Raw genomic sequence first — 12,757 nt, 5'->3', positions numbered from 1 at the left:
TCTCTCTCTCTCATTCTCGCTTTTTTTTTCTCTTATTCTTGCTGTCTTTCTCTCTCTTATTCTTGCTGTCTCTCTCTCTCATTCTCACTGTCTCTCTCTCTCACTCGCTCTCGCTGTAACTCTCATTCTCACTGTCTCTCTCTCACTCTCACTCGCACTCGCTGTCACTCATTCTCACGGTCTTTCTCTCTCTCATTCTCAGTGTCTCTCTCTCTCATTCTCGCTGTCTCTCTCTCTCTCTCACTCGCTCTCGCTGTCACTCTCATACTTGCTGTCTCTCATTCTCGCCGTCTCTCTCTCTCTCGCTCTCACTCTCATTCTCATTCTCATTCTCTCTCTCTCATTCTCGCTGTCTCTCTCATTCTTGCTATCTCTCTCTCATTCTTGCTGTTTTTCTCTCTCTCTCTCATTCTTGCTGTCTCTCTGTCTCTCATTTTTGCTGTCTCCCTTTTTATTATTGTTAGAAACAAAATTCAATAAAATTTAGACGAGACCACCAAAGCTGGAAACAAGACAATTTATTACAAACTTGCAAGTAAGGGCTTCAATTGCATAAGCAAATGAAAGCCAATTAGAACTTAAGTTAGTGTATAGTTATACCCTTTGAGCTGAGTGAGGTCATCTCTCCAGACTTCGAATTACCCAATCTCTCTTCTAAACTCTTATCTCGATGTTCCACTTTGTAACTTCTTTCATTGTCCATAGGTACATTCCATTCTTGTACATACATCTTAACAATGTATCTTTTTCGTGCTTCGCTTATATGTTTCAGTAATCTTAGCTTTTTGCTGAAACTGTTGTTTTAAACATTATGGTAAAAGGAATTATTTTCTTTAATAAATCTACATTAAAGTTAGTACTTAATTATCCATAACTATGCACTGAAAAGTAGAGATACTCTTCCCTAAATACCTGCAGAGTTAATAGTTCTTTTGCTGTACCCCTTTTCTGTATGCTTTTTCTATATCTGCAAAAACAACATTTTTACCTCATTTCTAACATTATTACTTGGTCTTACTCAATATCATTTTCCTTTAAAACACTCCTTAAAACCTGCCCCTTGATTATTTTTTGTTACCTGACCTAATATCATCTGATTTGGCTCTGAGTTAAATCTTTCTTGATAGCGATTCTGTGAAATGCTTCATGTCATTTTATTATGTAAGTATATTAACGTAAGATCTGGTTAGGGTTTCCAGGGAGTAATATCGATGCACCTGAAGATATGGGGGTGGTCACAGTGATGCTCAGCACAGAACCAGACCCTTCAGTCCAACTCGTCCATGCTGACCAGATATCCCAACCTAATCTAGTCCCATTTGCCAGCACCCGGCCCCTCTCCCTCTAAACCCTTCCTATTCATATACCCATCCAGGCACCTTTTAAATGTTGTCATTGTAACAGCCTCCACCACTTCCTCTGGCAGCTCATTCCACACATGCACCATCTTCTGCATGAAATAGTTACCCCTTGGGTCCCTTTTAAATCTTCCCCCTCTTGCCCTCAACCTATGCCCTCTAGTTCTGGACTCCCCCACCCCACGGAAAAGACCTTGTCTATTTACCCTATCCATGCCCCTCATGATTTTATAAACTCCTGTAACGTTCAAACATGTCGTGATGTTTCATCCTTGTTGTCCCTGTCTCAACCCAACACGTGATTCACCACTCCTCAGCTATTTAGCAAGGGAGGACGTAGTCCATCTCCCACACTTGGGGTTGGTTTGGCTCAGTTGGCTGGACAGTTGCTTTGCAATGTAGAGTGATGCTAACAGCATGGGTTCCATTCCTGCAGGTTCCCATGAAGGATTCTCCTGCTCAATCTCTCTCTTTCACTGAGTTGAGGTGTCCCTCAGGTTAATACCCACCACCAGTTATCTCTCTCTGATGAGAGAGCAGCCCTATGGTATGGTAAGACTATGGTGACTTTACCTTCTAGTTCAATACAAACACCAGACTGCTCTCACCACATCCCAAGTTCTTCACCTTACTGAGGAAAGCCAGATGTTTTATTTTTGAAATGATCCGATTGAATAGTCCTCAAAGGACCAAATGGCACACTTCTGTTCCTGTTTTCTTAAAGTTCACCACCAAATCAACAATTTAAACAACTAAACTGTGACAATTGCAACAGGCAGTGCAACAATGACAGAAACCAAAAAGGAGGTGGGGAAAACAAGGGAGGGTCTAGTTCAAGATGGAGTTGAAAGGGGAGATAATGCAATCCAGCCCCTGTAGTGCCCACCTCTCTCGAAATAGAAAGCCAGCCATTTTTTGGAGTACCCACCAGAGACAAAGCAACAATAACAAAAACAGGGAAAGGTAGGAAGTGAGGGAAAGGACTCAATTACAATGAAGTTGGAGGAGGAAATAATGCACTCCATTCCCCACAGCTCTGTCTAAATGGAAAACCAGCCCATAAAACCAATGCTTGGTTTTGCTGCACATGTATGTGTCTGCGTACGTGCGTCTCTGCGCACATATGTCTGTGCATGTGTGTTTGTGTGTGTGTGTGCCCGCACGTGTATGCTGTATGAGTGGTTCACAATAGGTTAGAGTTTTAACCCTTAGAGACATATGTTGAGAGTTTCTAACTGTTTACTTTTTATTAGAATGTATTAATTTGTAATAAAACAATCATTCATGTTAAGTACAGAAGCTGGTCAGTGTTTTCTGTTAACCTGACTCCACAGGCAGGTAAATTTGCATACTTTGACTAAATCATTAACTTTAGTCGTGACACGGAGTAGCAGAGCTGAGAATCGATGAACTTTCCCGAATGAGCCATAACATTGATCTACTCAGCCTTTTTGGTTGTTAACTCTTAAGCACTTTGCTTCACAAAGTCCAATCGATATCAGTTTTTAATTGACTTCCCAGCCTCAGGTTTGTCAGAGAAAGAGAGTGAGAATTCCCAATTTCCATTAGCCGCTGTGTAAAGACTTGTTTCCTGACTTCCTCAGTGGCCTATCTCGAATTTTAAGGTTATGCTCAATTAGTTTGTTCTACCAAAGCCTCCCTTTAATTTGCTGTTTAACCCTAGGCACATATCTACTTGTCTTCCTTTAAGAAGCTTCTTACCCCTTTAACTAATCTGTCCTACCATCTCCTCCTGACAGTCAGTGTCAAATACTAATTGATGATGTTCCTGTGAAATGTCTTTGAATGTTTACAACTTTAAAGGTTCTATATAAATGAAGGTTGTTGTTAAGACTAAAGGAAATAGGAGCAGGAGTGGGTCATTTTGACCCCTCAAGCCTGCTCAGCCATACTTTAGGAGAAAGTGAGGACTGCAGATGCTGGAGACCAGAGTTGAAAAATGTGATGCTGGAAAAACACAAAAGCCAGGCAGCATCCAAGGAGCAGAAGAATCGACGTTTCGGGCATAAGCCCTTCTTCAGCCATGCTTTAGGACGGTGGCTGATTCAACATTTTTAACGTTCATTTTCCTGCCATTTCCCCGTAACCCTTGATACCCCGACTGATTGAAAATCTATCTATCGCAACCTTAAATATATACAAGGTCTCTGTCCACACGCTGTCTGTACAAGGAGTTTCAAAGACTCTCAACCCTCTGAGAGAAGAAGTTCCTCCTCCTCTCAGTCTTGAATTGGTGCCCCTTTATTCTGAGACTATGCCCTCTGGTCCTTGACTCTCCCGTGAGGAGGAAACACCCTCTCAGCATTGACCCTGTCAAGCCCCTTAAGAATCCTGTATGTTTCATTGAGATCACCTCTCAGTCTTCTAAACTAAGCTGTTTAGCCTTTGCTCAGTCCCTCCATAACAGGGATCATCATTCTCTGAACTGCCTCCAATGAAATGATATCTTCCGTTAAACAGAGGGAACACAACTGCTCTCAGTGCTCCAGATGTGGTCTCACCAGCACCTTGTACAGTTGCAGTAAGACTTCCCTGCTCATGTACTCTACCCCCCCTTGAGAAATGGGCCAACATTCCATTATCGTTCCTTAGCTGCTGCAGCTGTGTGCTAGCTTTCTCCACCCCCCCGCCCCACATTCCTTTGCAGCTTTCTGCAGTTTTTCTCCATTTAAATAATACTCTGTTCTTATGTTCTCCTTTCTAAAATGAACATCTTCATCTTTTCTCACATTATATTCCCATTCGCCATTTTATTTGCCCGCTTAAACTATCAATATCACTGTAAACTTCTCATAACTTGTCTTTCCACCTATTTTAGTATCATCTGCAAATTCGGCTACAGTACATTCGCTTCCTTCCTACACATCATTCATATATATTGGAAACAGTTGCGGTTCAAGTGCTGATCCCTGTGGAAGCCCATTGGTCACAGGTCACCAATGTGAAAAAGAACTCCTGATGCCCATTGGCTGTTTCCTGCCCATGAGCCAGTTCTCTATCCATGCCAATATATTACTTCCAACACTACAGGCTCTTATCTAACGACTCAGCTATCTGTGAGGTATCTGATGACTCAGCTACCTGTGAGGTATCTAATGACTCAGCTTTCTGTGAGGCATCTAATGACTCGGCTACCTGTGAGGTACCTTGTTGAACATCTTGTGGAAGCCCAAATGAAACACGTCTACTGGATCCCGTGTGCTGAAGATTTCCTCGAAAAATTCTAATACGTTAGCCAGACATTAATTAGTCAGATTTCCCCTTTATGAAACCATGTGGACTCTGTTTGATTAGATTATGATTTCCCAAATGATCTGCTCTTTCTTAGTAATTTTGATCTAATACTTTTCCAACAATAGATGGGAGGCTGATCAGCCTATAATTACCTACTTTCTGACTCCCCCCCCCTTCCTAAAAAGGATGTCACATTGGCAGTTTTCCAATCCTTTGGTTTCTCCAGAATCCAGTGATTTTTGGAAAATTTCAACCAGTTCATCCACTACCTCTGTAGCTACCTATTTTAGTATCCCAAGATGGAAGCCATCGGGACCAGGGGACTTATCTGTCTTTAGCTGCATTCGATTGTGTAACACATCTTTGGTGATGCTGTTTAATTCTTCCCCCACATTTAGTATAAATGGAATGGTCAAAGTATCTTCCATCGTTAAGACTAGTGCAAAGTATCTGAATAATTACTCTGCCATTTCCTTATTCCTCATAACCATCCCCCCAGATTCATTTTCTAAGGGGCTAACGTTCACTTTGACCTCTGTCTTACTTTTTACATATTTAAAGAAGCTCTATTGTCTGTTTTTACATTCCTCGCTAGTTTGCCCGCGTAGTTTATCAAGGCTATCACTGCTTTTAGACTCCTTATATGTGTTTAATTTTAACTTTATACTCTGCTTAACTTCCTTAGTTAGCTATATTTTGTTTATCCCTCTCAGACTCTTTCTTCCTTAGTGGATGTATTTTTGCTGACTGTCATGAACTACCTCCTGAAATGTTTGCCACTGCTGGCTTACTGTCATTCCTGCTCATCTATCCACCCAGGGACAAGATTAGTGTGGTGTTGGAAAAACACAGCAGGTCAGGCAGCATCCGCGGAGCAGGAGAATCGACGTTTCAGGCAAAAGCTCTTCCACAGGTTTGCCCAAAACATTGATTCTCCTGCTCCTCGGATGTAGCCTGACCTGCTGTGCTTTTCCAGCGCCACTCTGATCTTGTCTCTGATCTCCAGCATCTGCCGTCCTCAATTCTGTCATCTATCAACCCAGTCCACTTTAGTTAATTCTATCCTTATTTCATTGTAATTCACTTTATTTTAAGTTAACCACATGTTGCAATGGTCACACTCTCACGATCCTATCGAATCTTTCAATTACCTTAAATGCCTTGAACAGATGTTGAACCACTGACTGACTGACTGACTAGGAATCAATTCTATAATCAAGACAACTTTTCATTCTCGTGAAATGCCTGACTGCCTTCAGAATTAAGCCATTTTCTTTTCCATTCTGTCCAACAGTGACAGTCCCTACAGTGAACATGGGACACTGGAGGATGTCGATCTCGAGGCTGGTACTGAGACGCACACCAGTGAGGATGGTATGTTCCTGCTCTGTAAATCTGGGCTTTAAACACCGGGGAAACCAGGCTTTAACAAACATTCCCCAACTCGTGTACATGTCATAGATTCAGGTCTTGTTTGTTTTTGATAGCGGGATTCCCAATGTGGAGATAATGAGGACTGCAGGTGCTGGAAAGTCAGAGTCGATAAAATGTGGAGCTGGAAAAGCACAGCAGGTCATGCAGCATCAGAAGAGTAGGGGTGTTGGAACAGGCAGAGACAGTCGGTCAACCAGGGGCGGTCAGGTTTACGAATTTTGGATATAGGACATAGAAACAGGCGTTGCGGGGTTGGGGAACGATAAGGTTGGAGGCTGTGGATGGGAGATTAGAGCAGGCAGAATCTTGATGAAAGGTTCCAATCTGAATGTCAACTCTCCTGCTCCTCTGATGCTGCATCAGGCTGCTGTAGACATGGATGAGCAAGAAGTCCTATTGCAGGGAGAGGGGTTGGAGGGGGGAAAAGGGGTGAGACGGTGCACTAGAGTTTGAAGCCAAATTCCCAATCTCCACTCCCATCAGGCTAACCTCCATATTCAGAGTAGGAATTAGTACAAAAAATTAAATACAGTTTTTAGTCTACTTTTCAAAGCCCCCTGTATCCTCCTTCACATTTCTGTCTCTGTTTGATTTCCCCCCTGCTCCAAGCCCCTTAGATGTTTGCGCTTGGCCATTTTGTGTGTCCAAGTCACTGCACTGTTGACATTGTCATCACTTTTAAGGCTCAGGCTCCAGAATTCCTTCCCTCCACGTTTCTGCCTTGCTTTTCCTTCTCTTGGACGCGTCTTTAAAATCTACCTCTGTGGCCACAGCTTGTCGCTGTCTGCCCTAATATTGTCTTACAGGCTTCAGTGAGGAATATTGCTCTCTAATGCTTTGTGTGAGAATAACCTTGGAAGCTTTCATTACTTCAAAGGCAGTAAGTAAGTTTATGTTGACACTGAATAATAAATGAGAATTGCTGAAATGGCTGTGGGGCCTGGAAGTGCTATGTCTGACATCAAAACGTGGGGAGGAGTATAAAACAGTTAGGGAAATAAGTCCAACCCTGCTAAGCCCCCCCTCACCATCAGTGTGGTCAGCCTTGTTCAATATATAAACAGAAAATGCTGGAGAAACTTAGCAGTCCAGCAGCATCTGTGGAGAGAGAAAACCAGAGTTAATGTTTCGAGTCCAATCTGATTCCTCTTCACAGTTTTGAAGCAGTTTAGCTAATTCATTCCCCTGCCATTTCCTAGAAGCCCTGAACGCTATTTTCACTTCTGAAAGTTATCCCGTTCCCTTCTGAAAGCTGTGATTGAATCTGCCTCCACCATGTTGTCAGGTACCACATTCCAGGCCAGAACCACTCAGGACATTGGTTAGGACACTGTTGGAATAGCATGGATAGGATAAATAAACAAAGTCTTTTCCCTGGGGTGGGGGAGTCCAGAACTAGAGGGCATAGGTTTAGGGTGAGAGGGGAAAGATTTCAAAGGGACCTAAGGGGCAACTTTTTCGCACAGAGGGTGGTGTGTGTATGGAATGAGTTGCCAGAGGAAGTGATGGAGGCTGGTACAATTGCAACAGTTAAGAGGCATTTGGATGAGTATATGAATAGGATGCGTTTGGAGGGATATGGGCCAAGTGCTGGCAAATGGGACTAGATTGGGTTGGGATATCTGGTCGGCATGGACAGGTTGGACCCAAGAGTCTGTTTCCGTGCCATACATCTTTATAAATCTATGACTCTCCGACAGTTCTCATTCCAATACTGGACTCGGAATGTTAACTGTTGTTGTTCTGTCTACAGATGCTGCCTGACCTGCTGAGTTTCTCCAGCACTTAGTGTCAGATCTCCAGCAACCGTGATATCTTCTTTCTGTGGCAGACGTTTCTTTCTCTCTGGTTGTCCTGCCATATCTGTGTTTGCTGATTCTCAGTCTTTCCACCAACAAGAACAGATTCCCCCATCCACTCTGTCCAGACCCCTTGTGATTTTAAACATATTTATCAAAACTCCTCTCGATCGTCTCTAACACTAAACACCTCATCTTCTCCAGTCTAAACAAGTCACTAAAATTACAAACGTTTGGTTATTTTCATGCCCCCTACATGACCACAGTGCAGCTGCTTTGAGGAGGAACAGTCCCTACTCTCAACGCCCCAGTTGTTCACTGATTCACTGTCATGTGAAGAGTCATTCTGCACTGGCTTAAAGCTGTGCAGGGCTGTGTCAGTTTGAGGGTTCAGTTTAGCTCCCTGTTTTCAATCCAAACTCTGCAGATTAAACAGAGAGAGTTTCCCATTAGAGTCAGGGGGTGGTGCGAACAGGGATGGATTCCCACACAATGGGTGTGATGGCATATGTGGCACCTTGGCGAAAGTGAGGAGTGCAGATGCTGGAGATCAGAGTCAAGATTAGAGTAGTGCTGGAAAAGCACAGCAGGTCAGGCAGCATCCGATGCGGCATAAGTGGCACTGCGGCTGTTTTTGCATTGGCAACCATTAGTAAGTAACAGCTCAATTTCCATCTAAATTGCCGTAGATGGGAATTACTATCCCACCGGATGTGGCTCTCTGCACTTCAAACTAACTGTTGTCTCCAAAAGACTCAGAACTGTTTTGGCAATGTGCAATAAGGTCCTGTACGGATCTTTGTTGATCATTTCTATTTCCCACCTGTATCCTTTTTGGGAGGGAGATTCTAAATTTTTAAAAAAACACAGCAAGCAATTGAAAGCCCAGTGTTTTTAACAGGTCATAGAGTCATAGAGATGTACAGCATGGAAACAGACCCTTCAGTCCAATCCGTCCATGCCGACCAGATATCCCAACCCAATCTAGTCCCACCTGCCAGCACCCGGCCCATATCCCTCCAAACCCTTCCTATTCATATACCCATCCAAATGTCTCTTAAATGTTGCAATTGTACCAGCTTCCACCACTTCCTCTGGCAGCTCATTCCATACACATACCACCCTCTGTGTGAAAAAGTTGCCCTATAGGTCTACTTTATATCTTTCTCCTCTCACCCTAAACCTATGCCCTCTAGAAATGCTGTCATGGGCAGATGCTGATGTAAAGGTGAAAAAAAAGTGTTTTTATACAAAGAGAGTGAATTGATTGCGCATTCATTGCCGAGGTTCAATCTAAAGTGACTGTCTGTTCCAGTCACCATCGTGTGTTATGATTATCACACATTTGGAGATCATCATCTCCCACCTTGTATATACACTGCAGTTAGCATTCTGTGTGAACCAGCAGTGGATAGTAATGAGAGAGGGTGTGGTTAGCTCAGTTAGCCGCACAGCTGGTTTGTGATGCAGAGTGACATCAACAGCATGGGTTCAGTTCCCACACCAGCTGAGGTGACCATTCACCTTCTCAACCTCACCTGAGCGCAAGGTGACCCTCAGGTTAACTCAATGCCTGTCATCTCTCTCATGCGTCAGCTCAGACTCTGGTGATACTAATGGGAAGGAACAATAACTGGATTCGTGTAAAAGGACACTTGGAATGTGAGCTGCTCATGGGCTTAATTTTCAGTCTCGTTTTCAGCAGTTGACAGTTTAGAAGCCTCATGTTTATCAGGTCAGAAAATGTTGGAGTTGACCAGCCAAATGAGACACGGGGGTTTTCTGTTCCAGATTCAGGTGTCTTCAGTTAAATCCTCTAGTTCTCATCTGAGAGCCTGCTGAACTTTTTGATAGCGAATCTAACAAAAACGCAGAGAGAGAAAATCAGGAGGATTGTGTATGAACCAAGCTGGTGCTGGGTGACCCTGCCTTTTATTGATTCTGATAAGCAATATAAAGGCACTAGACACAACAGAAAAGCGTATTGATTGAAACGACATCTGCGAAAGTAATTCTCTCATTCAGCGGCAGTGATGAATTGATGTGATCTTATCTGATGGGAATGGTGCCAAATTGTAAAGCACTCCTGTTTGAATGGCCTAAACGTCTCTGCTCGTCATCTGTTGAATTTGCATTGACCGATGCAGCACTCGCAGACCCGGTTACTGCAAAACTGCCAGTTTTATTTTTGAAAAGTGCTTTGACAGAGGAATTGCTGGAGGGCAAATGACCGTATTCTGTCTGGTGTGTGGCTTCTGCAATGTTAGCAGTCACTGGATGCCTCCGTAATGGAAGTCATTTACTAATTATGGTCATCAATCTTGATCAATTAGTCCATGACAGACCCAGGAATGAAGCAAAGAAAGTATAAATCCAGAGTAACCTATTCTTCTGCAGCCGGCAACACTTATCATATATCAAACCTATTCTTCTGCAGCCGGCAACACTTATCATATATCATGACTGTAGAAGCTTTTCTTTCTGACTGGTACTGGTCAGCAATTATTTTCTTCATTCTTGGGATGGACGGTGAAGGCGGCGTTTGGTACGCTTTCCTTTATTGGTCAGAGTATTGTGTACAGGAGTTGGGAGGTCATGTTGCGACTGTACAGGACATTGGTTAGGCCACTGTTGGAATATTGCGTGCAATTCTGGTCTCCTTCCTATCAGAAGGATGTTGTGAAACTTGAAAGGGTTCAGAAAAGATTTACAAGGATGTTGCCAGGGTTGGAGGATCTGAGCTACAGGGAGAGGCTGAACAGGCTGGGGCTGTTTTCCCTGGAGCACCCGAGGCTGAGAGCTGACCTTATGGGGGTTTATAAAATCATGAGGGGCACTGATAGGGTAAATAGACAAAGTCTTTTCCCTGGGGTGGGCGAGTCCAGAATTAGATGGCATAGGTTTAGGGTGAGAGGGGAAAGATATAGAAGAGACCTAAGGGGTAACTTTTTCACACACAGGGTGGTACGTGTATGGAATGAGCTGCCAGAGGATTTGGCAGAGGCTGGTACAATTGCAACATTTAAGAGGTATTTGGATGGGTATATGAATAGGAAGAGTTTGGAGGGATAAGGGCGGGATGCTGGCAGGTGGGACTAGATTGGGTTGGGATATCTGGTCAGCATGGACGGGTTGGACCGAAGGATCTGTTTCCGTATTGTACATCTCTATGACTCTATGTGGGCCCTTTCTGGAAGAGCCAATGTTTGTGGCCATCCTAACTTGTCCTTGAGAAGGTGGTGGGTGAGCTGCCACCTCGAAGCATGGCCTTCCTCGGGTGCCGGGATTGGTTGAACTATATTCACTGGAGTTTTAAAAAAATGAAGGGAGCATCTCATAGAAAACTATAACATCCTGACAGGACTAGTCTTAGACATAGAGATGCACAGCATGGAAACAGACCCTTTAGTCCACCTCGTCCATGTCGACCAGATATCCCAACCCAATGTAGTCCCACCTGCCAGTACTTGGCCCATATCCCTCCAAACCCTTCCTATTCATATACCCATCCAAATGCCTTTTAAATGTTGCAATTGCACCAGCCTCCATCACTTCGTCTGGCAGCTCATTCCACACACGTACCACCCTCTGCGTGAAAGAGTTGCCCTTTAGGTCCTTTTAAAATCTTTCCCCTCTCACCCTAAACTTATGCCCTCTAGTTCTGGACTCCCCCACCCCAGGGAAAAGACCTTGTCTATTTACCCCATCAATGCCCATCATAATTTTATAAATCTCTAGAAGGTCACCCCTCTGACTCCGACGCCCCAGGAAAATAGCCCCAGTCTATTCAGCCTCACCCTATAGCTCAAACCCTCCGACCCTGGCAACATCCTTGTGACAGGGTAACCACAGGAAGGATTTCCTGATAACTGGGAGTCCAGAAGCCAGGGAGACATGGGGTAGAACATGTTGGACTGAGTTGAGGAGCAATTTCTTCACCCAAACGGTGGTGTACCTGAGGAATTCCCTACCAGAGAAAGTGGTTGAGGCCAAAACATTGATTGTTTTCAAGAAAGTGATAGATACAGCTCTTCGGAATAAAGGAATCAAAGGGCATGAGGAGAAATGGGAACAGGATACTGAGTTGGATGATCTGCCATGATCAAAAGGAATAGGGCAGCAAGGGCTGAAGGGCCAACTCCAGCTATTATTTTCTCTGTTTCTGTGCTGTCAGTGCACCCTCTGTGCTGTGAGTTAGGGATTTCCTCTCTCTGAAAGTGAGCTGCTCCTTCGTGGCTGAGTCTCCTGACACCACCAAAGCTTCTCATCGTACAGGCGCAGAGTTCTGGATTGCAAACTTTGGGAAATAACTCACCAGTAAATATGTGGCGGTGGCCAAATAAGCACAGTAAATCTGAGCACGTGCATCACTGGCACACGCAACTGGGAGCACTTTGGCAGCAGTTATTGGGTCAGAATCTGGAAGGAGTTTGACTTGGAGGTGATGGTGGTTCATTGATCCCTTGATCAACCGGAATATCTGATCAACCAGTACATTCCTAGTCCCATAGGTGCCTGTTAATAAAAGGTTTGTTTTACTTGCTGGCCATCCAGCCCCAACCTGCTACTGTCAGCAGAACTGCCACTTAGCGTATTGGAAGCACCTGGGATATCTGAGCCTTCAGTGTTATGTTCAGGGCCTGAAGGCCATCATTGCTGACTCTTGCTATGAGGATCTTTTGGGGACTTGGATTAAAGCCCAACCACTTTCCCCATGAGGGTCACTGACTCCTTTCTCTCTCTGTTAAGAGACTTGTCATTGGGTTTTTAACCTGATTGCCGTGATACTCAACAGCTGCAGCGCATTAGCACACCAGCTTCCCTCTGCACTTTAACAAACATCACGAGGGGAGATCAGCACGGGGGGGAGATCAGCACGAGGGGAGATCAGCACGGGGGGAGATCAGCACG

At 44.2% G+C, this 12,757-nt stretch overlaps 1 protein-coding gene across 4 annotated transcripts in view; it reads left to right on the top strand.

Moving 5' to 3' along the window:
• LOC122559849 (SLIT-ROBO Rho GTPase-activating protein 1-like) overlaps positions 1 to 12,757 on the top strand; it is a 300,957-nt gene that overhangs the window by 270,688 nt on the left and 17,512 nt on the right. For all 4 annotated transcript variants that reach the window (XM_043709964.1, XM_043709965.1, XM_043709962.1 and 1 more), the window contains exon 18: positions 5,908 to 5,987. In XM_043709964.1, coding sequence (XP_043565899.1) covers positions 5,908 to 5,987 — 80 coding nt within the window. The remainder of the gene's footprint in view (positions 1 to 5,907; positions 5,988 to 12,757) is intronic.

The sequence above is a fragment of the Chiloscyllium plagiosum genome, chromosome 19 (genome assembly GCF_004010195.1).
Source record: "Chiloscyllium plagiosum isolate BGI_BamShark_2017 chromosome 19, ASM401019v2, whole genome shotgun sequence".
Taxonomy (NCBI): domain Eukaryota; kingdom Metazoa; phylum Chordata; class Chondrichthyes; order Orectolobiformes; family Hemiscylliidae; genus Chiloscyllium; species Chiloscyllium plagiosum.
The sequence above is the reverse complement of the archived record's forward strand: the minus strand, read 5'-3'. Positions and strand labels throughout refer to the sequence as shown.